At 49.9% G+C, this 25,690-nt stretch overlaps 1 protein-coding gene across 1 annotated transcript in view; it reads left to right on the forward strand.

The window, feature by feature from the left end:
* The window catches only part of PLXNA2 (plexin A2), a 221,125-nt gene that overhangs the window by 123,973 nt on the left and 71,462 nt on the right, over positions 1-25,690 (forward strand). The window contains 5 exon segments of the mRNA XM_032634123.1: positions 13,988-14,088; positions 17,208-17,331; positions 19,059-19,212; positions 20,259-20,355; positions 23,650-23,764. Coding sequence (XP_032490014.1) covers positions 13,988-14,088; positions 17,208-17,331; positions 19,059-19,212; positions 20,259-20,355; positions 23,650-23,764 — 591 coding nt within the window.

Below are 25,690 nucleotides of genomic sequence, written 5' to 3' on the forward strand. Positions count from 1 at the left end.
GGAAACTGGAGTTGGAACATACAGGGATATCCCATATGAAGAAATAAAAAGCAGAGCCCTATGAATAACCTAAAAAGAGAGAGACCTCAAAAGAGCTTAACCAGTATGTTTGCGTCTTGCCAGTTGGGCAGGAGGTCAGAGTCTAGATTCAGAGAGAGGGGTCACAGAGGTTGATGGAAGAAGGCTGTGTGGGGCAGTCATTTGCACGTGTAGGGGAGGGAAGGACATTCTGATAGCAGGAATGCATGCGCAAAGAAAGTTAAGGAGGCAGGACCACGCTGAGCAGGAGAGGAGGCCAGCCGGCTAGGGGTGGGATTCATGCTGACAGAAGAGTCCAGAGTGGGAAGCTCAGCCTGGGTGGAGAGTAGAGGTTAAAAGACTGAAACATTGGGCTGGGGTATTTGGATTATAAACTTCATCCAAGAAGCATTTTTTTTCGTGTTGTTTTTGAATTTTGTTTTTTGTAGGGGAAGGTATTCGTTTTTGATTGTTTTTTAGCTGAGGCCTTCATTACAAAACACTGCCTCTGGGAAGCCTTCCTTGATTTGCCCTTCTTCTTTGCTCTTGTAGTTTTACCACGTCTCGGTCATAGTGCTGCTTTGTTATGATCTGGGGGTCCATCTGTCTTCCTGACAATACTATGAGTACTTCAGGATCAGGGCCATGTCTGTTCATCTTGGAACTTCCTGCCTACATAGAATACATAGCCAGTCCCTAATGTATTAATAATAACTGACAGCTCAGGCACTGGGCTAAGTGTTTTCTAACCCATGCCACCCATTGTGCCTAAGAGGTAATTTAGTGAGGAGTTCTGCAGCCAGCCTGCCTAGGTTTGAATCACAGCTCTACAGCTTACTGGCTATGTGACTATCAACAAATTCACTAAGACTCTCTGTGCCTCCGTTTCTTCCTCATCTGCAGATAGCAAGTCTTATAGAGGTATGTGCTATAATTATCACCATTTTGCAAATCAACCAATGGGGCTCAGAGCTGAGTAACGTGCCAAAGGTCACGCAGCTAATAAGCAAAGGGGCTGGGATTTGGACCTAGACAGCTTGATTCTAGGGCCCATGCCCTCAACGACTACACCTTTTTGAAGAAAAGAAAAAATGAGGGTGTGCAGAACACATGTAGTGTGGTGAGAGAAGAAGAAGGAGACCAATGGGCCATCAGCCACCAGCCCGCTGTGAGGATGGGGGCCTGCAGCTGGGGCCAGTGGAGGGAGGCAGCAGGCATGCCATGGCAGGGACAGACCTAGGACACATCATGAGAGAAGAAATGCAAAACTTCTCCTCTTCCTCCTTTCTCTTCTGTTTCCACCACCCTGGTCCTCTGTGACTTACCCCCGAATCACTTTTCTGACCAGCCATCTCGTCCTGATACATGCCCATTCCTGGGCTTCTTCTTGGACATTCTCATGTTCGTTCTCCGTTCATGCTTTTCTCTCCTCACAGAATGCCCTTCCTCCATTCCTGCCTCTCAAAATATCGCCAAGTTTTCAAGGCCTGCTACACATGATGACCTTCCTGGTCCCTTCAGCCCGAAGTGACCATTCCCCGTTGAAACTCTTATGTGACATCTTTCACTTTCTAGCTTCCCCACCAGAGGGGATGCTTCTGGAGGGCACTGGAGGGCCATGACTAACTCGGATTTGCTATACCACAGCACAGGACTTGATACCTGGTGTGTTGAATAAATGAGTAGACGAATGAAGGACGGATCCGTAGCCGGATGGGCTAATGTATGAGTAAATGAATGGATAGACAAATGAACAAATTATAAGTACCAAGTGTATTTCCACCACATGCAGGTCCACGCGGTTATAAAGCAAGTCTACATGAACGTAGATGCCTGAGGCCATGCCAATCAACCTGTACTGGCTAGTCCCCAGGGGGCAGAGCACTGTGGCTCTCTAGTCATCGCTGCCTCGGTGGAATGGTCTTTATTCGATTGGCCAGTCTCTACCAGTTCCCAAAGCAGCACCAAGGCCCGGGATTCAGCAAAGCATGGGACCCTCCCTGCCTCATACCACCTTGCCAAGGTTAAATGAACGAATGGCATGAATGAATAAGTGAGCTCTATACAGAAAGGGAATTTAAAAATTTTAATATAAGGGTAGGAGACTATTTTCCTTAGGCAGAGATTTAACTTACACTCATATCCTCCACCTCTCTCTCTGTCTCTTACACACACATGCACACTCGTCTACCCACCTATTAATATGTCCCAGGAAGCTGTGAGTGACAAGAAACTGCTCTGTCCTTCCCTGGGGAGCTAGTCACTTAGCATACTAAGAAAAACCAGAGAGAGTATTTTCAGATTTGATGTGTCAGGGAGGACAAGATGGCCTCATCTCAGATGGTTAGAAAGGCAAGTTGAGAAATGATGGAGAAGATGCACGCCATGGGTCCACTGGAGACCAATATTCATAGCACGAGGGTCCAATGGCTTCCTGTCTACTCAGAATTGTATGATAGCTTAGGCAGAGAGGGGGAGGCCCGTCTCAGATCCAGCGCCTATGGGTAGAGCTTTCTTATGTGCACAGCTGTTGACAGGGGTAGACTGAAGAGGGGCCAGGGCACTTGAGCTTTTGACCAGATCCCATTCCAGCTTTCACCATCTGGTAGGATTTTGCTCTCGCTACATCAAGATGACCTGGGAACTTCAACCTGGGGTCCCTTCAATACCCCAGAATTCCACAGAAGGTATCAAGGATGGAAAATCAGCACACAAGGAGTCCCCAAGGCCTTACCAGCTCCCATCAATAACCCTGAGTGGCAACATCAGAGGCGGAAGTGCAGCTGGGCACTGGGAGGCAGGAACTGGAGCCTGGTGTGGAGACGATACCAGGAACTCTGCTAAAGGGAACTCGTTAGGGCCTCCTTGAGGAGCAGTGGTGTCCTGAAGGCCCCACTTTCCCTCCTAGACGACTCCGTGAGTCCTCTTCTCAAACAACACTGAAGGTAGCCCCATCCCCTACCGAGGCAACAGCAAAGGTGTTCTTACCCCAGATCTCCGACCAGCCTCTTCTCGGGCCCTGGTGATTCCCTCCCCAAACATCACCTTTTAGAGCTTACATGCTTTAGAGCCATACATGCTTCAAAGAGGATTCGGGATTAACCGGAGGGCCACACCCTCTTGTCTGGCTCTCCTGGTGACTGGAAGGCAGGGGAGCCAGAATTTGAAGGGGTGGGGCCCAGAAACCAGGACGTATTAGGCAGATGCCAGCTCTCAGATAAATCAAGCTCCATGTGGTAAGGCTACCCTTGGGCTCTCTGCATCCAGGGGCCCCACTGGAAAAGTCTGGAGGAATAGAAGTGTGAATGAACGAATGGGAATGGACAGGTGAAGGGGCATCCCTGCTTCGTTACTCCATCCCTTTGCCATCATCACTTTTCCCCTCTGGGGCAGACAAGTTGATATTGGCCCTGTAGGGAGCTTTGTGGGCCCTGGCTAAACCCAGGCATCTGGTTTCCAGGTGAGAGATCTGATTTAGCTATTTCATAGACCCTGTATTTCCCAAATCCTCTCGTCCCCTATTTCCTACCCCACCTGCTTTCCTTAACTGAATAAATCCATGGTTGTCATGGAGACAACATCGTATCAGCCTCTCTGCTTCTTTGTAGAACCTTCCAAGAAACAGCACTAGAGAGGGCCCTTTCTGGCCCAGGAGTCCTGTCTGAGAAAGTATGGTATGGTATTTGGAATATCTGCTTTGCCCATTTGCTTTCTTCCCTCTTTGTACTTCCTCCTTGCCCAAGTTCCACCTTCTTCCTTAGGAGACTAAGCTCAATTTGACTTTTTCCAGCCAAGGATCCTGAATTTCAGTGTTCTTCAGCCTCCAGTAGGGATTATGTCATGAATAAAGACAACAGTTTGCGTGGCTGTGTAGACCTAATTCTCCCCATATGATAGATAGATCAGCAGTCTCAGCCCAAAGAGGCGAGGTAGCTTACTCAAGGTCAGCCTACACAGGAGTGCAGAGTCTGGGTGAGGGCCCTCTGCAGCTTCCCACGCACACACTGCCGCCTTCAGTGGGTCTGCACAGAGAGATTGAGCATGATAACTACCACTATTAAGCACCAACTGCATGCGAGCCTCTTTGTGTACAGATGTCACTTAAACCTCAAAACAACCTGGTGAAGTTAATACCATTATTGTCAGCATTTCACAGAGGAGGAAACTGAGGTGCAAGAAGGACAATAAGGACCATTTATTAATGTCATACAATCGATAATCATAGCAGCTGGATTTGAAACTGAGGACTGTCTCCTTCAAAGTCCAGCGTTTTTTTTTTTTTTTTTTGCGGTACGCGGGCCTCTCACTGTTGTGGCCTCTCCCGTTGCGGAGCACAGGCTCCGGACGCGCAGGCTCAGCGGCCATGGCTCACGGGCCCAGCAGCTCCGCGGCATGTGGGATCTTCCCAGACCGGGGCACGAACCCGTGTCCCCTGCATCAGCAGGCGGACTCTCAACCACTACGCCACCAGGGAAGCCCAAAGTCCAGCTTCTTAACGAGGACAAAGTAAACATGGCCTCTACCAAAAGGTTACAGGAGGAGCCATCATTACCCAAGTGCTCATCAGTAGGATGAATTCCACTCTTTGGGGCCAGAAATTTCTTTCCCCATCATCCTTTCCCCTTTGACTCCTGCATGACCTTCTGCTGGGCTTTATGAATGAGAAGGAAAAAATATCATTGAAAAGTTCAACCAATTTTGGCTCCCACTCGGAGTGATAGATAGCTTTAATTACTCCAAATTACTCAGCCACTCCACTCTTCTCCCCCAAGTCATTAAAAATAGATTTTCTCTTTGAGCAGTCACTCTGCCCTAGGGTCTCCAGATAGTCAGAGGTTCTTAGGAGAAGGCCCCAGGGTCAGCTTTTGGTTAGAAGGTTGCATGTTGCTTTGGTTGCAATCACAGGCTCCAGAACCTCCAGCTGGTTTTCTGGGGATGGGGCCGGGTGGGGCAGGGCGAGGGTGGGGTGGGGGGTGTTGGTGTCTCCTTCTTCTTAATGATATTGATCATGTGACTTTCACAGCCCCCAGGAGGGGCAGCGGGACTGGGTTAGTGTTTACTTTATGAAGATTTAGGGTGATCTCACACATGACTATTGATTTTTAAAGAACTGGACCTAACCCTGGCAACAAACAATACTGAGTCCTTCGCATTAATTACTGGGGAGTTGATTCATAGGGAGAACTGAAGATGAAAATAGGAGCTCAGAGGTGCCCTGGTCCCTGATGAACAGGCGGGACAGGTGAGACGGGAATTGCTATCTCCATTTTAAAAATAAAGAACGGAGGCTTGAAGAGGTTAAGCAGCTTGCCCAGGGCCTCGCAGCGAACAGCTAGCAAGACCAGGACAGGAGGCCCCTGCCACCTCCACTGCCCCCGCTCTGTGCCGACTGAGGGCCCTGACATTCCGAGCAGGCTCAGGATGGAGACTGTGGAGCCCATTCAGAGTCACGTCCATTACTGTTATGGTCCTGGCAGGTTTTAAAAAAATCCAGCAGGGCATCCTCACCCCCACCAACCCATCTTCTCCCTCACTCTCTCACATCACCCCTTGTGTTGTCTGGCTCCAGATGTACCAGCTGAATCGCTGTCAGCAACCAGAGAAAAGTGAGAAAGAGGCAGGCAGTGGTCAGGAAGGAAGCGTAATTACAGCGCTGGGCCCTGACGTCCAGGAGAAAGCCAGGGGACCCTGACAGCCCACCCTTGGGGGCAGCCCCAGGAGAGGGGCCTTTCCTTACCGCTGCCTGTGCCTCTACCGCTCCACCTCAACCTGGGAGTCGGATGAACCTGGACTCCAGTTCTGCTTCCACCACCTACAAGGCATGCAACTTGGGCAGTTTGTTTAACCCAAGACTCAGTTTTCTAATAAGTGAGGTAGGCCTAATCCCTCGCCTGCAAGGCTGATGTAAGGATTAGGTGATGTGACACAGGGAAAGTGCCTGGCGTGCAGTAGGTGCAGGATGAACGGTTCCTGCTGCTTCATTCCCTTGGACAAGCTCAGTCAACTTCCCAGCTCAGAGGAAGGTGGTGCCAGGCAGGAGGCCTCAGTCCCCCTCGCTTCTCCCCCTATCCCTGGGGAGCAGATCCAAGGAGGCGATCTCACTTCTGCCCCCAAGCACACCCAGCGGGGGAGAATTAGATTAAGATGCTGTTTCAGGCATCCAGTTGACAGTCAGCTCTTTGCCTGTAAAGGATAGGAGACAGGATGCAGGTATTATTCTGTGGAGTCTTGCTGACTCAAAGGGGCCATAGTGTGAGGCATGTCTAGAGCCAGGGGAGCCTGGCCTGTTCCCGAAGGGTCCACTTTGGCTTGGGTGCCTGAGAGAAACTGACCAGGGCTGGGGCCTTGGCCTGGCCTCCCTGACCATCTGCCCACGTTCCTCTCCCTGGGAGGACTGTGAACCCTGGCCCCAGCAGGTGTACAGGGAAGGCAGAACCCTAAGCTCTCAGACCTCCCAGTGCTGGTTGTACCTGTTCGCCACAGGGCTGACAAGACTTGGGGTAAGTGGTGAAGAGAGACCCCTCCCAGGGCTTCCTTGGTGGCACAGTGGTTGAGAGTCCGCCTGCCGATGCAGGGGACATGGGTTCGTGCCCCGGTCTGGGAAGATCCCACATGCCGCGGAGCGGCTGGGCCCGTGAGCCGTGGCCGCTGAGCCTGCGCGTCCGGAGCCTGTGCTCCGCAACGGGAGAGGCCACGACAGTGAGAGGCCCGCGTATCGCAAAAAAAAAAAAAAAAAAGAGAGAGAGAGACTCCTCCCACCACCCATGGGAACAGGTAACAACTGCTGGGCGCAGGCCAGCTCCTAGGAGCAGTGGAGTCAGAGAAACCAAAGCCTCACCTGCCCTCTGGTTGCTTCCCGCCTCCTGAATCCTGCTCTGGCCCCAGTTCCATCTCCTGGAACTAACCCCTGAACCCCCGTCCCTCCTTTCCTCAGAAAGATCCTTTATGACATGTCACCACCACGGGCCACGGAGGACGCGCTGCAGCTGGCCACCTCCACTCACTGTGAGACAGAGCCCAGAGTTAAGCCAGCCCTTTGGGTGCCTCTATTTCCTGGTGGAACAAATGGGTCCCTAACCTCCCTTCCTCCCCAGGGAGCTGTGCAGATCAAATGAGATAAGGGGTGTGAAAGCACTCAGAAAGTGCTAAAACCCCCTCTGGGCATCGGCATCTGTTGTGATTGTGCCACGGAGCTCATCGCGCACACCAGCCCTGGTGGGGCTTCCCGTCAGTCTGCCCTCAGCTGTGAATGCAAATGAGCATCAGATTGCTTCTTGAAAACAGATCTGGTTTGGGAAAAAGAGGAGAAACTGGGTGTAAGACCCTACAAACTCCAAGGGGAGAGAGGCTGGGCTGGCAGGGAGGGACCACCAAGAGAAGATACAAAAGAAAGGAGAGAGGTGTGGGGAGCCAGTTGCATTTCAGCTGCCATGCACTACGCTCCGGGCCCTGGGGACCAGGAGGCTGTAGCTCAGGCCAACTGCATGCTTCCACCCAGGCTGCGTCACTTCCCACCCCCTGCCACCTGGCTCTCAGCCACTGAGAAGGCCACTGTTTCTTTCCTTGTGTCAGGAGGCAGGGGACACATGTGGGGACAGGTGTACCATCTGGCAGGGGGGAGCAGATTCCAGAGAAGCAGGGGATTAAATGCTTTGTCCCCAAGGGGCCCTACCAGCCTGGGGAACAGCTTTCCGTTATTCCTTCCCTCTCTCCCTCTCTCTCGTGCATGACTGCAAAGGAATCCTTCAGCCTCTAGAACAGAGTGCCCATGCCAAAGCTCCCTGAGGAGAACCTCCAAGCTCTGGCCTTTGAGCCACGACTGTCCCTTGATTATACCTCTATTGCGGCCTCTGTTCTCCTGTATTAAGATGATCCTGTTTCCTTTGTCCTCAGCCAAACCATGGGCCCCAGGGGGACAGAGAATGTCACCGGATGCCTAATGGAGAGCTTAACACAACATAAATGCTCTGTAAATACTGAAGGACCGCATGGCACCCAGGCACAGCCCATGGTCAGAATCCTCTGTGTTGTTCTGCTTTCAACTCAGCTGCTTCTCCGATAGTTGCCCCCAGATTCTCAGAACCAAGGTGGCTCCTTCTAAGAGTCCGCACAGGGTGGCAGAGATACAACCTTGATTCTCTTTCCCCAGGTTTACGCACCAAAGGGCTCCCCCCTCGGTCCACCACCGGGGAACTCTTCTCTGAAGAGTGATGGGTTTGCACCTGATGGTAGTGACTCTCCAGGCTGATAGTAACTACCAGGGCCACAGAGGCCTTCTGGGCCTCACCCTGGGTAGTCCAAGCCCTATGGGTGTGCCCTGTCCCTCAACATCTTCAGGAAGGAGGATGGTTCCAGCAGTTCCCTTGGTGATTCGTCCCCACAGCCAATGATAATCTGATATCACATCCCTTGCTGTGCGGGGCGCTGCACCCTGTGGGCTGACCAGTGTGCTTAAATGGGAGGGAGTTGGGTGGGGGAGAGAACCACTCTGAACTCTGCACCCCTGCTGAGCCCTTTCCCACGTACATCAACCCCACAGACTGAGGCCAAGGGAGGCACTGGAGATGAGGGGCCTTGGGGTCAGAGGAGACAAGAACACAGTACGAGTCACCTTTCATGAAGAGTGTTTCTTCAGTAAATGACTTAATCGGACAGTTATATTCATTAGAGGTGTAATTACAAGACATAAGATCAAGAGGAGAAGAATGCCAAGCGTGCGGGGGGAATCCAGTGTGGAGTGGTCCCCTGGTCCTGGGGAGAAGGCGGTGGAGGCAGGTGGGAGAGGGGCATCCGCCATCGGAGGCGCCTCACCACCACGTTCCTCTGCCGACGCAGCCACCCTCAGATCCCAGCACTCGGACCAGAGGGGGTGGGGAGCCTCAGGCATAATTAAAGCGCAATCATAATAAACAAACACTAATTAAAGTGTCACTTGAGTGTCCCATTAAACTCTGAGTCAGCCCTGACAAAGCCACCTGACACGGTAGACACTCTCCAGGAGAAGCTCCCTTGCCTTCTCCAGCTTCCCGGGACAATGCCCATCCCCTCCCCATCCTCCCCCACCCACCAGGTCCTAGAGCAAGTGCCCGCCTTCGCCTGGTGCAGAGTGAAGTGACCCCAGAAGTTTGAACTTGGTCTTTCAGGGCCTCCACAGACTCAGAGATATTAGAACCAATTTCTCCCTGGCTATAAAGCAGTCCCCAGGCTAACCTCCATCTCTCCTCCTCCTGAGTCAGTCTAATTCCTTCCACTAGTTCCTTTGGTAGTCCCTAGGCAGAGTTTGATTCTATTTCTTTATGGCCCCAGGGCCTGACACTTAAAAAGATTTCCCAAGACATGAAGTCACATTTACCAGTGGTTCTCATAAGAATCACCTGGAGAGGGGCTTCCCTGGTGGCGCAGTGGTTGAGAATCTGCCTGCTAATTCAGGGGACATGGGTTCGAGCCCTGGTCTGGGAGGATCCCACATGCCACGGAGCAACTGGGCCCATGAGCCACAACTACTGAGCCTGTGCACGTCTGGAGCCTATGCTCCGCAGCAAGAGAGGCCGCGATAGTGAGGCCCGCGCACCGCCATGAAGAGTGGCCACCGCTTGCCACAACTAGAAAAAGCCCTCGCACAGAAACAAAGACCCAATACAGCAAAAATAAACTAATAAATTAACTAATAAACTCCTACCCCAACATCTTCTTTAAAAAAAAAAAAAATCACCTGGAGAGCTTGTTGGAACCATTTCTCAGGCCCCGCCCCATCCCAGAGGTTCTAACCCAGTGGACTCTGGATTTTTATGCCCCTTAAGCTCACAGGTAATGCCAAGGATGTTGGTTTGAAAACTCGGCCCACCTCTTCATGGAGGACATTCTTTTGGCCAAGGAGTGACAGGCTGGTGAGCTTACAGACATCATGTATTCCAGCTCTGTGGCCTTCTCCGTCCTTCCCAAGTTAACCCAAAACTACCTTTCCAGATTTATACCCATCACTCTTCACCCTCATGCAACGTTTTCTGAAGAAACTGCTTTCCTGTGTTTGCTCATGTGGTTCTTTCCACCTGGGACGCTTTTCATCTGTATAAATGTTATTCACCCTTGAAGACCCAGACCCGGGCCACATCCCTTACAAAGCCTTCTTGGGACTCCTATCTAGAGCAGTGCTCTCCCATGATGACAAAGTGCCGTCCACACAGCTATGCGTGTAATTTTAACTTTTCCAGCAGCCATATTTTAAAGAGTAAGAAGAGACAGTGGAAATTAATAGTAGATCTTATTTAACTCAATATTTACTAAATTTTTATCTTTTCAACATGTGTCAATAAAAAATTATTACTGTGCTATTTTACATTCTTGTTTTCCGTGCTCAACCATCAACATCCAGTGTCCTTAGAGCACATCTCTAAGGACTAGAATTCGAACTAACCCCATTCCGGATGCTGGTGACCACACGGGCCCATACATTGGACGGCGTAGACATAGAAGTAGTATCTTCTTTGCTCTGAATTGCCTCAGCCCTCTTTCAATACGTCTCTTAGAACACACATCACTTTTCTTGTTTTTATTGCTAGTCTGTTTGCAACTTGAAGGTGATGGCTGTGTTTTAATGTTGCTGTTGATTTTATTCCCCTAAAGTGCCCAGCACTGGTCTTCCTGTAGGACATGATCTATGGATACGGGTTGTTGAATGAATACAGAAACACATGATTATAGGAAAGACAGAGCACCCATGGAAACACCTGACTTTGAGGACCTCCCTCCAGTCCCTGTGACATTTCTTTCCTCTGGTTTGCATATGGCTATGAGGTCTTTGAGAAGAGAATAATTCAAATTTTAGGAACCACCCCCCTTATAAGTTTCCTGTTTCACTTTGCTCTTCAACTCAGTGTATTTAAAAAAAAATTCCCACCAGGAGGGCCCAGGAAACAGGAAGAATAGTTGTGCTGTTGGTTTCACGTTTGGAGAAGAACAGGCTTCTCACTATCTCTGCGGCACTTGGCGTGAAAGTGGGCTTTGTTGCTGGAGACACTGCTCCCATTCAGGGCCCCCTTCCCCAGCTGCTGAGAGCTGGGCTGTGTTTTGACAGACGGGACGAATGCAATGCAGACAGTTGTTTTAATTTCCAGCCAGATGCAGACATCACTCACACGGAGCCCGAAACCCAGGAAAGGGAGGCCGGGCACTGGGCTGCGGCTCTCAGCCCTCCGAGGGCGGGTTGGAGGGGGCTGGCGGAAGCCCCCCAGGTGGCTAGGGTCACAGATATCCTGACAGGCCCGGGAGAGGCATGCTGGGAGAGCGTCTGGCAGGCACCTGCCGGAAAGGTGCTTCTGGTAGGAATCACAGGACGTGAGTCAGGGGTCAATGGTTGCTCCTTAAAATGGGGTGCTATCAGTGGCTAGTGGCGTGGCTGGATCTTTGAACTGTCCAAGTCATTCAGGACAGAAATGAACAGTCTCAGGAAGGAGTTAGGCAAACTGTGGGCAATAGAATCCTATATGTCAGAGTCAGAAGGACTAGGGCAGCCTTCCTCTGGGGGCAGAAATTCCTTCCACAGCCTCCCGGACACATGTCACCTTGACTCTGCTTACACGTCCCACGGAAGGGAGTCCCTGCTGGAAGCCAGGTCTGTTGCACTGGTGGACAACCTTGACTTTCTTCTGTCGAGCTTTCCTGGAACTTTTCACCCATGAGTCTTATTGCAGCCACACTGCCCCCCTTCAAACAGTGGCAGATAGCTTCCACGACCACCTTGACATTCAACTTCTTTGACCTAAATAAACATACAGGTCTATCAGCTGTACCTCAGATGCCGCACCTGGGTCCCACCCCATCGTGACCACCGTCTGGAAAGTTTCTCTGGTTGAGCAACCCTCCTCTTAGAGCAGGTTGCAAAGACCTGGGCTGGGAACTCAGGTCATCTCCATCCTGACACCATGTCCATTAATGCAGCCCATGATCGAATTAGCCCCTTTAGCTATGACATCACCCTGTCAGGGCATATTGGACATAGAGTCAATTCAACCCTCGGACCTATTCCACATGAACTATTTCAAATCAGCTACTCCCCCAACTTCCATTTAGAATATCAATTTTTTCACTGAATTGCAAGATTTTATATTTATGCTTTCTGCATTTTGTATTTTTATTATTAAAGGGAAGTTAGGGATGCTTAAAGTTGATCACGTCACTCAGAGAAAAGCTTTGTAATTCAGAATGTTAAGTGTTTATGATGTGGGGAGAATGAGCGGGTGTGGGGGGCACCCAACAGAGAGAAGGAAGGTTCCTGGGGCTGGTACCCAAGACCTTTCGTTGTCTGGCCCCCGGTTCCATGCCACCAGCCTCATCTCTCAGCCTGCCCATCCAGTATACACTCCACACTTGAGTTAGGCTGAACTTAGCCATGATTACATTTTTTTTTTTGGTGGTACGCGGGCCTCTCACTGTTGTGGCCTCTCCCATTGTGGAGCACAGGCTCCGGACGCGCAGTATCAGTGTCCATGGCTCACGGGCCCAGCTGCTCCGCGGCATGTGGGATCTTCCCGGACCGGGGCACAAACGCGTGTCCCCTGCATCGGCAGGCGGGCTCTCAACCACTGCGCCACCAGGGAAGCCCCATGATTACTTTTGTTCGTGATAATCTCTCAGCTAGGAATGCCCTTCCAGGCATCTGCATTGGGCCCACTGTTACCCTGGTTCACCCTTACTCAGCTGGCCCCTTCCTCCAGACAGACAGGTTGTGCCGGACCGCCCTCCTTTAAGCTGCCAAGGCCCCCAGGGCACATGCCTATTGCCTGCAGTGGATGCTGAGCACAGTGTAGAGCAGGTCTCGGTTTGTAATTATCAACTCCTACTGGGCTGCGTGCTCTTCCGGGGGGGCAGGATCTGTGTCCTGTTCGCTGCTGTTTCTCTGTCGCACAGCACCGGAGCCTCTCATAGTGACATCTGATAAACAGTTACCGGTGAGCAGTGTTAGACTCCATCCCGAGCCTCTCAGGAGCACGCTGTGAAGGCATCTCCATCAGATCCTTTGTCCCCCTGCTAGAGGCAGACCACTGTGCCGCTGGACCGCAGGCTGTGTTTCCACTTGGGTTCGCACATCCAGTAGGTGGGGGACCTCTCTGCCCTAACAAATGAGATTCCATTCCCAGCCCAGCAGCCTCCAGCCCAGGCCAGCTACAGATACCTAGGACATACCAAATGCAAGACTTCAATCTTCTGACCCTTTGCCTGGCCTTAATGTCACACCCGCTAAGCAGGTAAGGGTGAGTAATGACCAAACAGGCCCCGGCCCGTGTCCCCGCAGGGCCCCACCTGGAAGCCAGGAGGAGGCCACATCCTCTGGGGGGCAGGGGCTTCATCTGTACATTCCCACTTTCCCCAGCAAGACAGGCAGCTCATCTCTGTTCCCATTTAGCCAGACTTTTCAAAGGATGGGAGATTTACTAGAGAAACTGAATGCAGCCATCAGAGAATGGGATAATTGGATCCAGGTGGTATGTTTGGTTGGATGTAAAAAGACCATGCCATTAGATGAATATTATTTGATAGGAAAAGTTTCTCCTTCTCTCCCTTTTTAAATGTCTCCTGTGCAGGCAGGATGTCTCAGCCCAAGCCCAGCTGAAAGCTCTTCAGAGACGAGTTGGTGGCACTCAATAGCCTTTCAACAGAGTTAACCATTTTCAGCCTTTGCCAGGAGCAGACCCAGCTCTCTGGAGGACTTTAGTGCAGGCAAAGAGAAACTGGAGGATTTGCTTCCACCTCCAGCAAAGGCAAGAAGCCTGGGGCCTGTTAGCTGTAACTGACTCGTGCGGGGCAAACAGATGAGAACACTGAGGCCGCCGATTCACACACACACACACCCCCACTGTCACCCCTTAGGGGTGGTGACAGTGCAAGTGTGGTTAGGTGTAGTTGAGTCTGAACACACCTCTGCGAGGCGTCACTCCCCAATCTAACCTGCTCTCTTTTCCCTCTTGGCCAGATCACCAGGGTCCCTGTGGAATCCTGTGAACAGTACACGACTTGTGGGGAGTGCCTGAGCTCGGGGGACCCTCACTGTGGCTGGTGTGCCCTGCACAACATGTAAGTTTGGCACATTCTGGAAAAAAGCCTGGAATGCAGAAAACCAGGTACTTTCCTGGGAGTGTTGATGAGGGATGTGACATCAGTTCGTAGGGAGAGAGGAATTTCCCTCTTCTGAGCAGTAATTCTCATCGTGGTTGGAGTGCTGAGAACAGGAAGAGGAAGAGAGGCCATGGGTGGGCCTTCTTTCTAAGTGCAGTGCCTCTGCCTCTCTGTTTTTCATTTCACCTCCAAAATCTGATCCCCCACCCCCTCCCCCCCCCGGCCAGCTCTGAAGTCTGTACCTTTTCTACAGGGAAGGGTAGTGGTGTTGGAAGAGCTCACAAGGGAAGTTGTAGAATCTCTAGGTTTCCCAAGAACTTCCTCAGTGTAGCCTGAACGAGGTGTCTCCTTCCTGGAGTTTGCACTAGAGTTGGGAAGCTTGGACTCCAGTTAGCTGCTGTGTGACCCAGGATGGTCCACTGACAACTGTGGGCCTCCATTTCCCCATCGCTAAATAGGGGTAATGCCTACCTCGCAGGTGAGCTGTGAGGATTAAATGAAATAATAAATGCTTTGGCAATAAGGAAGCTCAGGATAAGCTACACAAGTCAAAATAATTGTTATGGACACAGAAGCCTTGGGAGGACCCTTCTGGCCTCATTAATTCCGGATTCCAAGAAGTCTGCATCTCACTCCAACTGGCCTCACATCCCTATTCAGATACATCCCCTGCCATTGAATACCAGCTCAATAGAAATGCAAAATTGCACTTAAACTTCCTGATTCGAAGTGCCCCAGAGGGAGAGAAGAGGGTGAAAACTCCAAAGGCAGGAGCTGGCCAGGAATTCTGTTCCCCAGTGGAGTTGGAAACTCCTTGGCTCTGTGCCAGCCGGCAAAGCATCCCCATAAAATGTGCAGAGTTTAGGGTGGAGGCGGAGGCGGAGGGCCAGAGTTCAGGGTCCTGCACAATAGCTCTTGGCTTCCAGCCTCTGCAGCAGGTGTTGGGAGGGCTATGGAGGGAGGGAGGGAAGCGGGCACCTCACAGATGCAAAATCCGGACTGGATTGGAGCCCACAGATACTGAGTTCCCTGCTTAGATTTGGAGGTAAGGGCCTCCTCCAAAAGTCTTGCCAGAAATGCTCTCACCAGAACCCGGACAGTGAGTCTCCATTTAGGTCAGACCGGTGGTAAAGAAACTGCCGCTGCTCCCACTATGCCCCCAGAATGGCAAAGGTGGCTGCAGTTGGGTTCCCTTCAGTGAGGCTGGCCTGACAGCCAGAAGGCTCTCTCACCTCAAGGGGATTTCTTTCTCCACAGAATCTGACAGCCGCTCCCAGCTTCAGGCCTTGTCTTGGGCTACCTGCCCTCTCACTGTGCGGTGGTGGGTAGATCCGGCCATACTACCCACTCCCTGCTCTCCCTGCCAATCTAGCCTCAGTGTCCAAGTCTCCCGGAGGCCCCAGACCACCCCGTCATCCTCCTGGGCCAGGTCAGCTGGGGCTCCTAGAATGACTGGACCACATGAAGATAGTCTCAGATTTCCTCTGCCGTCTGAGCTCCTTCCCTGTCATCACCTGCCAGGGCACACCTCTCCTTCCAGCAGCTCTGTTTGCCAAGAGCACATGGGGAGCAAGTTTCCTCCTGGTTATACCCAGAGGTTTCTCTTCTTCTGGTCCCTCTCATCTTCACCAGCCCCTCCGGCAGTGTCCTCCCACCTGTCGCCATCCGCCTGCCTGGGTAACAGGAATGAGTGGATGGACGACCCCAGCTGCCAGGCCCACACACTAGATTTTAATGGAGGCGGAGGCCTGAGAGAAATTGCTCAGGAGCCTCTGGGTCCGGGGGGGATTTGAAGCCTTCCTGTGTCTTCTGTATGCCTTGCTCCTGCAAGTGCGTTATTGTCTCAGAGGCTATTTATCTCTCTCTGTTAGGGCTGTTGCCATAAATAGTATGATAAAAAAAGAGCCATTTCAGTGAGTCAATGAGATAAAGGCTCCATCAAGAGCTCACTTTAGAGCTATCTTAAGGATTCACTTAAACCTCAATAATTCTTTTCTTTGACAGCATTCATATTTAGATCCATTATGTGCCTGGAAAGGAAGAGGGGGGAGGGACTTTGGGGGGAGCTCGGGTGGGAATCTCAGCCTGGTTGTAGAATCTTGGAGTGTCCCCAGTGGCTCTTTGGTTGGAGAAGCACCAGCCCTGGAGCGTGTCCCCATGTGACTTAAGTGGCCACCAGACGCCCCTGTGTGCAGGCGTCACAGTGCCCACCTGCTGCTGTAGGCGGAGAAGCCAAGAACCAGAGATGAAGATGTGAGGAGAAGCGGCCACACATGCCTTCTGCCAGGGGCAACCCTGCCTGCGACTCCCTGTCTGTCTCTCTCTTTCCCACCACAAACATTTATTGAAAATATACCATGGACCGGTAGAATAGCTCAATGCATAAAACATGGTCCCTGCCTTCAAAGAGCTATGAATCCAGCCACAAGATCACATGCATGCTGTCCCACACAGCTAAGACCCTGTCCAGGTTTTTAAATATCCCTGGAGGAGAATAATAATATTCAGAATCATCATCATTAACATTGTTCTTAGAAGGGCTAAGAACAGGCCATTTTCTAAACACTAGCTCATTTAATGCTTACAGCAAGCCTATGAGGTAGTGTATTATCATTGGCCTCGGCATTCTGCAGTTGAGGGAACTGAGGCGTGGAGAGATTAAGGAACTTGTCCAAGGGGCCACAGCTAGTAGGCTGTAGATCTGGGGTTAGAGCCCAGGCATCATGGCTCCAGAGTTCACATTTTTAGCCTCTTTCTTGCTACTTCTCACGTCCCCAACCTTCCCTCCCTCACTCACTGAGTTTCCCGTAAAGGTGCCATCCCTCTAGAGCTATTCTTTATGTCTAAACCGCATCTCTTGTGTTGGCGGTCGATCCCACTTCTCTTAGTCTGACTTTAACTGCAATAGAGACCATCTGGGAGTCACCAGGCCCTCTGGGATAAGTGAATGTTGTCATGAGAAGACGGACACAGGCCTCAGAGCAGCAAAGCCTTCTCACTTACCTTCAGGGGACCCTGGAGCCTCCAACAGATGGGTCTCAGAGGCCTGACCGCTTGTGGATCTGTGTTTGTGGCAGGTGCTCCCGCAGGGACAAGTGTCAGCGGGCCTGGGAACCTAATCGATTTGCTGCCAGCATCAGCCAGTGCATGAGCCTCGAGGTGCATCCCAGCAGCATCTCAGTGTCTGAGCACAGCCGGCTGGTGAGTAAACTCATCCGGAAGGGTGGAGGCGTGGGGTGTGGGACCCGCACAAGTGTGGGTGTGTTCCTTTAACATTTGCACAATGTAAATGGCTCACACTTTAAATGCTCCAAGGAAACTTGATCTTTGTAGGAAAACTATGGTAACTCTTATTGTAAAGGGCCTAGTCATTCGCCATGCCCCTCGCAGATTCATTACCTATTGATCTGTTTTGTAAATCTAGATTTTGCATTTAGTAACAAACAGCTACAACATAATGCGATCCAATGCCATTCGTTGGTATATGGTGTATTTCAATCGTCCACTTGATACAATGTCTCACAGAAACCTGGAGTTGCCTTTGTGCTTGTATATGAGAGACACAGACAGACAGGCAGACACAGAGAGACTGAGACTTAATTCACGGTATGTGCTTAGAATATTAAAGAGAATACAATGGTCCTTAACCACCTGTCGAGTTGCAAGCCCAAATACTTCGTGTCCTCAGGCCCTGCAGGATTATTTCATTCTGGAGGTTATATGAGCATTCACAAATGTTAATTAGTTAATGAACCTTCCAAGACTTGCGTTCATTCATCCCCACCGGGAGGTTTTGGCTCCCATGGAGCTGCGGGAACAAACAGCAGAGTTTGTACCTAAGTCTCTCAGCCCCATGGAAACGAAACTGGGGCAGAGATTCAGCAGCAAACGAATGTATAGAAAGGCTAGGTGATAGCCATTGTGACTAAGAAATCCCTGCCAGGTGGGATGACAAAGGGAGACCTCCCTCCGTTAGGACTCGCCACTTGCAGGCCCCAGGGTGTTGTCACCTTGGACCCTCATGGGCACTCCCCACTGGGAGTCACATTTCTCACCTGTTGTTTCAAATACCACTTAGATACTATATTGTGGTCACTTAGTACAGCCCCATTTCCAAGTACACTGAATTCAGAGCAGCATTTTACCATTAAATGATTTCTCAATCAACAGATTCTTCTGACACTCTGTGATATTTTTACCATTCAAAGGAGAGTGTTCAAACTTGAAAGGCCTGCAAACCACTGACCTAGATCACTGGGACCCTAAGAAACAGCAGGCATCATCTGAGCCATTAGTGTTCACTTCCTGCCTTCCTCTGATCCCCTAAACTTCTTGTGAGGTGACTGCCCTACTCTAGGGGAGCTGTCAGGGGGCAGAGAGCCAGAGAGGAACAGAGAATAGAAACTCTAGGAAACCCACCACCTTGGCAAGCAGACCCTAAATGACAGCCAGGCTGAGGCGCCAGCTGTCTTTCGCCAGCCCGGTAAACTCCTTATAAACCTGCAGACTGGTGATACGTGTTCTCCCATGATCCAGGGCTAAGGCTTATTTGTGAAGGGCTCAGCTCATGACTTGCTTTCCAGTTTGCATGATTTCATGTCAAAATGAGCTGGGTCTGAGATGGGTTTTGGGACCTTTCCCCCTAGCATCCTTCCCTTCCCCTCCCCCCAGTGCTTTCTGCTGCTGGACAAGACTGAAAAGTTAATAGTATTAATAATAAAGACCATTGGCCCTGCACACCCCTCGCAGTGCTACTGTAATTGTTCAGTGTCAAAGCTAGAAGATCACCTGGAAACAACATCCTCTTTATCGATGAGGTCAGTGGAGATGAGTGAGCAAGCGGGCAATGGCAGGGCCAGGCCTGGAGCCCAGGTCTCCCGAGCCCCAAGGGCTCTTCCTCCAGCATTATCCCTTTGCTCCTCCCACAGCTCAGCCTGGTTGTGAGTGATGCTCCCGATCTGTCTGCGGGCATCTCCTGTGCCTTTGGGAACCTGACAGAGGTAGAGGGACAGGTATCTGGGAGCCAGGTCATCTGCATCTCACCAGGACCCAAGGTTGTCCCTGTCATCCCTCTGGATCAAGGTAAGGAGTGTCTGCCATGAGAGTCATATGCTAGGGGCTGCCCTACCAGGGTGGCCAAGAGAAGAGGGCCCAGGGAACAGGGTGGCAAGTACCAGCACAGACTGACTGACAGTTGCCTGACTAGGTCTCCTTATGCCAGATACCAATAGGGCTTATAAACTTGTTTGAGTCTGAAAGCAAACTGTCATGCCCCAAAGCAAAATTCAGGAAGAGGGAAATCCCTTGCTCCCATTTGGGTTAAGCCTGCACAGTGCATAAAGATTTTTTCCAGACTTCCCTTCCGTTCGAGGAATGTCAGTGGTTTCAGCCAGTGGTTTCCAGCGGGTTCTCTCCATAGAACTGGGGGCTTTTAGGGCTTTTGACCTGATATTTCTTTTTTTTTTTTTTGAATTTTTGAATTTTATTTATTTTTTATACAGCAGGTTCTTATTAGTCATCAATTTTATACACATCAGTGTATACATGTCAATCCCAATCTCCCAATTCAGCACACCACCACCACCACCACCCCCGCCACTTTCCCCTCGCTTGGTGTCCATACGTTTGTTCTCTACATCTGTGTCTCAATTTCTGCCCTGCAAACCGGTTCATCTGTACCATTTTTCTAGGTTCCACATATATGCGTTAATATACGATATTTGTTTTCCTCTTTCTGACTTACTTCACTCTGTATGACAGTCTCTAGATCCATCCACATCTCTACAAATGACCCAATTTCGTTCTGATATTTCTTTTTTTTTTTAATTTTTATTCTATATCGGTGACCTGATATTTCTGACAGTAACTGTACATATTTGACCAAACAGGGGACTCTGTGGGATCTGATCCATTACCTCCTCCCTAAGAGAGGGGCTGGGGGCGTCTGGGTCTCAGTGATGGGCTGGTCATCAGCAGGATGAAAGGGAGTCTGTTGGAAGAAGATTCAAGAACGTTCCATCTACCATCGGTGCCCCAGGGGAGCCCTGGAGTAGCTGAATGATTTACCCTCAGTCTCTCCACTGTGCCCCAGATTTGTAACCCTCTCCTTTTTTTTTTCCTTTTTCCAGACTGGTTTGGGCTAGAGCTGCAGCTGAGATCCAAGGAGACAGGAAAGATATTCGTCGGCACCGAGTTCAAGTTCTACAACTGCAGCGCCCACCAACTGTAAGCACACCCCTCTCAGCACTAGTACTTGTTCAGTATCAAAGCCAGAGGATCCCGTAGACCAACGTCCTTCTATAGAGATGAGGTTGGGAGAAATTAGTGAGCAAGCAGGTAACGGCAAGGCCAGGCCAGAGGAGTCTTGCCCTGGGTCTGGATATGAGTGTGGGGTTTTTCTAAGTTCCCTTAGAACAAGAATCATATTGTATTCACCTCACAGTCTCCCAGTTGGACCCGGCACATTGTCTGGAAGAGAGTAAGCTCTCCATAACTGTTACTTTTCAGTTATATTCCATTTATTCAGTGATATTAAACCGAATGGCTTCACTCTCCACAGCCTCTGATCTCATTCGGTCTCCCTTGCAACACACCCTACCCTCAACTCTCAAACTAAGAGTTAAAAGAGGGTTTGAAGTAAAAACAAAGGTCATGGCTCAGGACCCAGAAGAAAAGTTCTCCATTTTATACCAATTGGTGGTGGATTTGAACATGGAGACTGACAACCAGTGGAGCTTGGACACATCATCCATGACCACATGAAGAAGGGACTCAGAGATGAGGAAATAGCCTCACCCAGCACTCAAATAAAGGACTCAGGCTGGGAGAGGGAGAGGAAGCTTTAAACTATACCATGGTCCAAACTGAGCCTTCAACTTTTCGAGGAGGAGGGGAAAACCAGGCCCAACCACCAGCCCTCAGAGGGGCTTAAGTGCAGCCCAGCTGACCTCACCGGCCATCTCCAGCAGCAGAATGCCTACCAATTGAGTGCCCTTGGCTGTGAGATCCAACAGCTGCGCAGGAAGCTGGGAGCATTTCATAAGTAAAAAGCAGGACCAGGAGTGGAGGAGAGAGAGACCCATACTTAGTTTCTGCGGGTTCCTCTCTCGAAGTGAAACTGAGGCTCCTTCCATACCATCTGGAAACTCATGCACCATTTAGATTTAGATTTAGAAAGAGGGAAACACGTCTCTATAATAGGGCCACATAAGGGCCATGTGACCCTGGTCAATCAACAAGGAGAGAGATCAAGCAACGGCTCCATGCCAGAAGGAGCAGTACCTGAGAATATGCTATGGACCCATCCCTCCCACTGCCCAGGGCGGGAACAACCTGAGGACCCCAGCAGTATCAAGTCTGAGGGTCTAGGCTGTGCGCACGATGGGCCCAGCAGTCCATGTGGGGAGAGGGTCTGTTTGCAGCTAAGCCCTAAAGGAATTTAGCCATCAAAATAGGCAAATGAGCCTCCTTAGTCTCCTCTTTTCTGGTCTTGATTTTTCATGATTAGAATCATCTTCTAGAGTTCTAGGGTCTCCACAGTAGCTAAGGAAAGAGACGTACCTGAGCCCCATTTGGCCAAATCAACAGATGTGCTGAGAAAGACAGAACAAGTGGTAAAAATGGCCTGGGAGGAGGCAAGGCAGGGCAGTATGTGGCTGAAGCTGAAATGAATAAAATTGCCCCTTACCCACTGCATTCCAATCCCATTTTGTTGGGAAATGCAAGCATCTTGGAAAGTGAACTTCCCACAACACAGCAGTGAAGGAATACATTGTTTGTGAGAGCATCCACATCTCCATGGCAACTCAGTGTGATGTCACCACTTTCAACCATATTGCCATGGCAATGGAGATGCTGTCACAGGCAACAAGTGTTAGCAGAAAAACAAAGCAGGTATCCTTGACACTAAAGATTCCATTTTATTGCAAAACACTATCTTATCCTTCTTTACTCCTGGCATTCACAGTTAAAAATCACAGAGTCAAGTTCAATTCTTTCCTTTTACTATGGTACACTGAGGCCCATAGGGTATAAGGGCTGCAACGAAGGTCACAAAATTAGCCAATGGAAGAACCTGTTCTAAAACCCTGATCTCATCATCTTTGGTCCATTTTCATGATTTACTTGCTGAATCATAAGATGTTAGCAAGAAGCGATCCATCTGGGCTAGGTTCAGGAACAAAATAACTAGGGGCATATCTAGAAGGGGATAAAAATATTTGGCATGGAGAAGAAGTGTAGATGGGCTAACACACCCAATCCACTGTGGAGTATTAGCCAGTGACCCCTGGATCAAGTCCCATCCGCCCAAATGTCATCAGAGCTCCCACCAGGTGGCGCCAGATTGTAGACCTGGCCGTATCCCTTCCAGGTTGGTCTAGTTGTGAGAGGCTAGACTAGAGGATCTGGCAAGAAGCAGGAAGAACAACCCTACCTGCAAAACCCGTTTGCCTGACAGTGGTCTGATCACACACAGAGAACCTAGATAATACACACAGCCTCCAGGGGAAACCAGAGAGAAAGAAGTGCTCACTCACCCTGGGGAGAAAGGCAGAAGCCACACACATAGCCTGTTGCTATCTATGCCTGGCTACCTGGAGAGTGGGACAAAGTTATCATTTAATACCGTTTACTCCCCCAAAACTCAGAAACACAGGTGGTATGAACCAATCATTAACACTCCAATGTGATTTAAGAGCTTGAAATAACAGGTGATTTAAGCACTTAAAACTAATACATTTAGCATTGTTAATACTTTTCCAAATCACGTCCTATACGTTATCTCGTTTGACACGAAACACCCCATGGAGTGGACAGGAAAGTCTTAGTACAGACAGATGAAGAAATTCCGAGTCAGAAGGTAAAGTGCTTACTCAGGGTGACCTCAGTGGCAGTGGCAGAGGCAAAACTGCAACCAGATCTGCCCAATTTCTATCCCTGAGCTCTTTGGGCGATTCTGTCTTTATTTTTTTTATTTTTTTATACAGCAGGTTCTTGTTAGTTATCTGTTTTATACATATTAGTGTATATATGTCAACCCCAATCTCCCAATTCATCCCACCCCCGCGATTCTGTCTTATAAGTGGTGGTATGCTGCCAAATGTTTAACCATCAGAAATCGGGGGAAAACTTATTATATGGCATTTTCCAATTTCTATGGCATAAATACTCCCTCCATGGCTAATTTCCAGCTGCTATCATGATGCCAACCGCTTGTAAAATTCCTGAAAATATGAATAATTGGCTATCATGAGCTGATACAGACCAGCTCTAGCACACCACTGGTTTCTAAGTTACATTATTCCCGCTCTGAACACATTTTTCTCTCAATTTTCTGGTCCCGTGAACACCTTAGAGGGATAAGCCACCATTCCCAGGGCTGGGGATGCCCCACCAATCTACCCCTCCGAGAGTGAGACTAGGATAACAGACTTCCATCATGACACATGGGCTACCAGGCACCCTTACCTTCCCTGTCTGCTGCCTTCTCTTTGCCTCTTACTGTCTCTATCCTTGCAGGTGCCTGTCTTGCGTCAACAGCGCCTTCCGCTGCCATTGGTGCAAATACCGAAACCTCTGTACTCATGACCCCACCACCTGCTCCTTCCAGGAGGGCCGGATCAACATTTCAGAGGTAAGCATAGCTCACCCTGGCACAACAGCAGCCCCAGTGAATCTGAGTGGTCCTCCTTTTTCAGATGGTCTGTCCAACGGCGTGGCCATCTCCTTGCCGTGGTCCATGTTGGTCTTACTCCCAGAGATGTTAGAAAGCCCTGGTATTATAGAGCTAAAAAAAGTGGCAGCAAATACCCCAGAGAAGGAGAAGTGTGCCAAATTAGCTAGACTCCTAAGATTGTGTGCATTCAAAAGCTTGAGGGGACCTGAGGGTTGAGACTGAAAGTTTAGAGGAAATATATCCAACCGAACAGGCCCCATGGTCTAGAAGAGTGTAGTGAATGGCGTTTGTTCTCTGAGTCTAAGCCCTTTGCTTGGCTGCAGACATCGTCTAGTTCAATAGAGTATTCACTCTTAGCCACTCTTTCATGCCAACCTCCCTTCCTAGTCTAAAATTCAGTGATTCTTTGACTCTGGTGTATGACTGTGTGGGTGGCCTTACAGAAGAGAGAGGCAGTCAGCTGGTGAAAAGAACCAGGCCTTGCTAAAAGTCCCATTTTCTTGTGTAGTTGAAGTGCCATCCCTAAGGCCAGACCCACTTTTGTCATCAACACAGGGCAATATCAGATTTCTTCTCTTTCCAATGAATATCACACCCAATGATATTTCCTTGAGGTTGACTTTCTTACAAATTCATAGCAGGCCTTAGGACAACGAAGCCTGCTGGGTCAGTGTCTAATGTTTTTCATGCCCCAGAGTGACCAGTAGGTGAGTTTGAACAACTATGGAGACCTTATGTATTCCCACAAATGCACATATGTATAAATGTACATTCACCTCTCGTTCCACCTTTCAGAAAATCCGCAAATGTAAATAAGTGACAGTGTGGCATTTTGCAAATACTGCTACGGCCTTTATATGTCTCCCTCTTGCACTAGGCTACAGGCTCCTTAAAGGCAAGGGTTACATATTATCTTTAAATCCTCAGTGCCTTTTTCAGTGAAAGTCTGTAGCATGCATGCATGAAAGCGTAGAGGAACCAATGACCACTTTACCCAAATGCCATTAATAGGAAGTGTTCCTTGGAGCTACTTGTCTAAGATTTCAAGAAATAGAGTCTTTTCTGTCTCCTAATCTGGGTAGAAGTACTGGTTGCTTCCATGCATAAACACGAGAAAGTAAGCCTTGATATACATGTCAGCATGATGTACAATTTAAATACCTTATAATTTTATTTGTCAATTATACCTCAGTAAAGCTACATTTAAAAAAATTTTTAATTTAAGAAGAAAGTAGACCTTGAAAGGTTTCCCAGACACACACACACACGCACACGCACACACACACACACGTGACCATGAATTCTTTTGAGCTCCCGAAACAATATGTGTTACATTCAGCCAGACAAAATGGAGTTTGCCTGTCTTGAATGAGAGACACACAGATGGTGCCCACAGGCGGTATTTAAGGCAGACCCAACCACAGATGCCTCAGCAGGATGGAACCAGTTACCTAGTGCCCTGAAAACCTTTCAAGGAAGGCTTTTCCTCTGGCCCGTCTGTATGCTTCTATGTAGCTGACCAGAAAGCGCCACCCTGGTCTTAGTGGGCACTGGAAATTAACCCCAGCCCTGGGATTCTGCTTGCAGGCCAATCTTCTTACCCAGAGGAAAGGACCCATGCATGAGCCGAGGGTATGGTGGGAGAGGGTATGGTGTGCTTCACTTTCATCTGGCTGCCGGGCTCCCCCGGGCAAAGAGAAACCCGAAGCCAAGCCTGACAGGACCCAACGGGCAGCTGGAGTGAGGGCAGGAGAGGTGTCAGACCGAGCGAGACCAGTAACTCTGCCCCGTGTGGAGGCCGAAGGGCTGAGGCCCAGAGGCTAATTGAAATCATGCCGCCTCCCTCTCGCCCTTTAGAAGTCACCGGAACACAGCTCCCTCTCA

Source organism: Phocoena sinus, chromosome 1 (genome assembly GCF_008692025.1).
Source record: "Phocoena sinus isolate mPhoSin1 chromosome 1, mPhoSin1.pri, whole genome shotgun sequence".
NCBI classification, from domain to species: Eukaryota; Metazoa; Chordata; class Mammalia; order Artiodactyla; family Phocoenidae; genus Phocoena; species Phocoena sinus.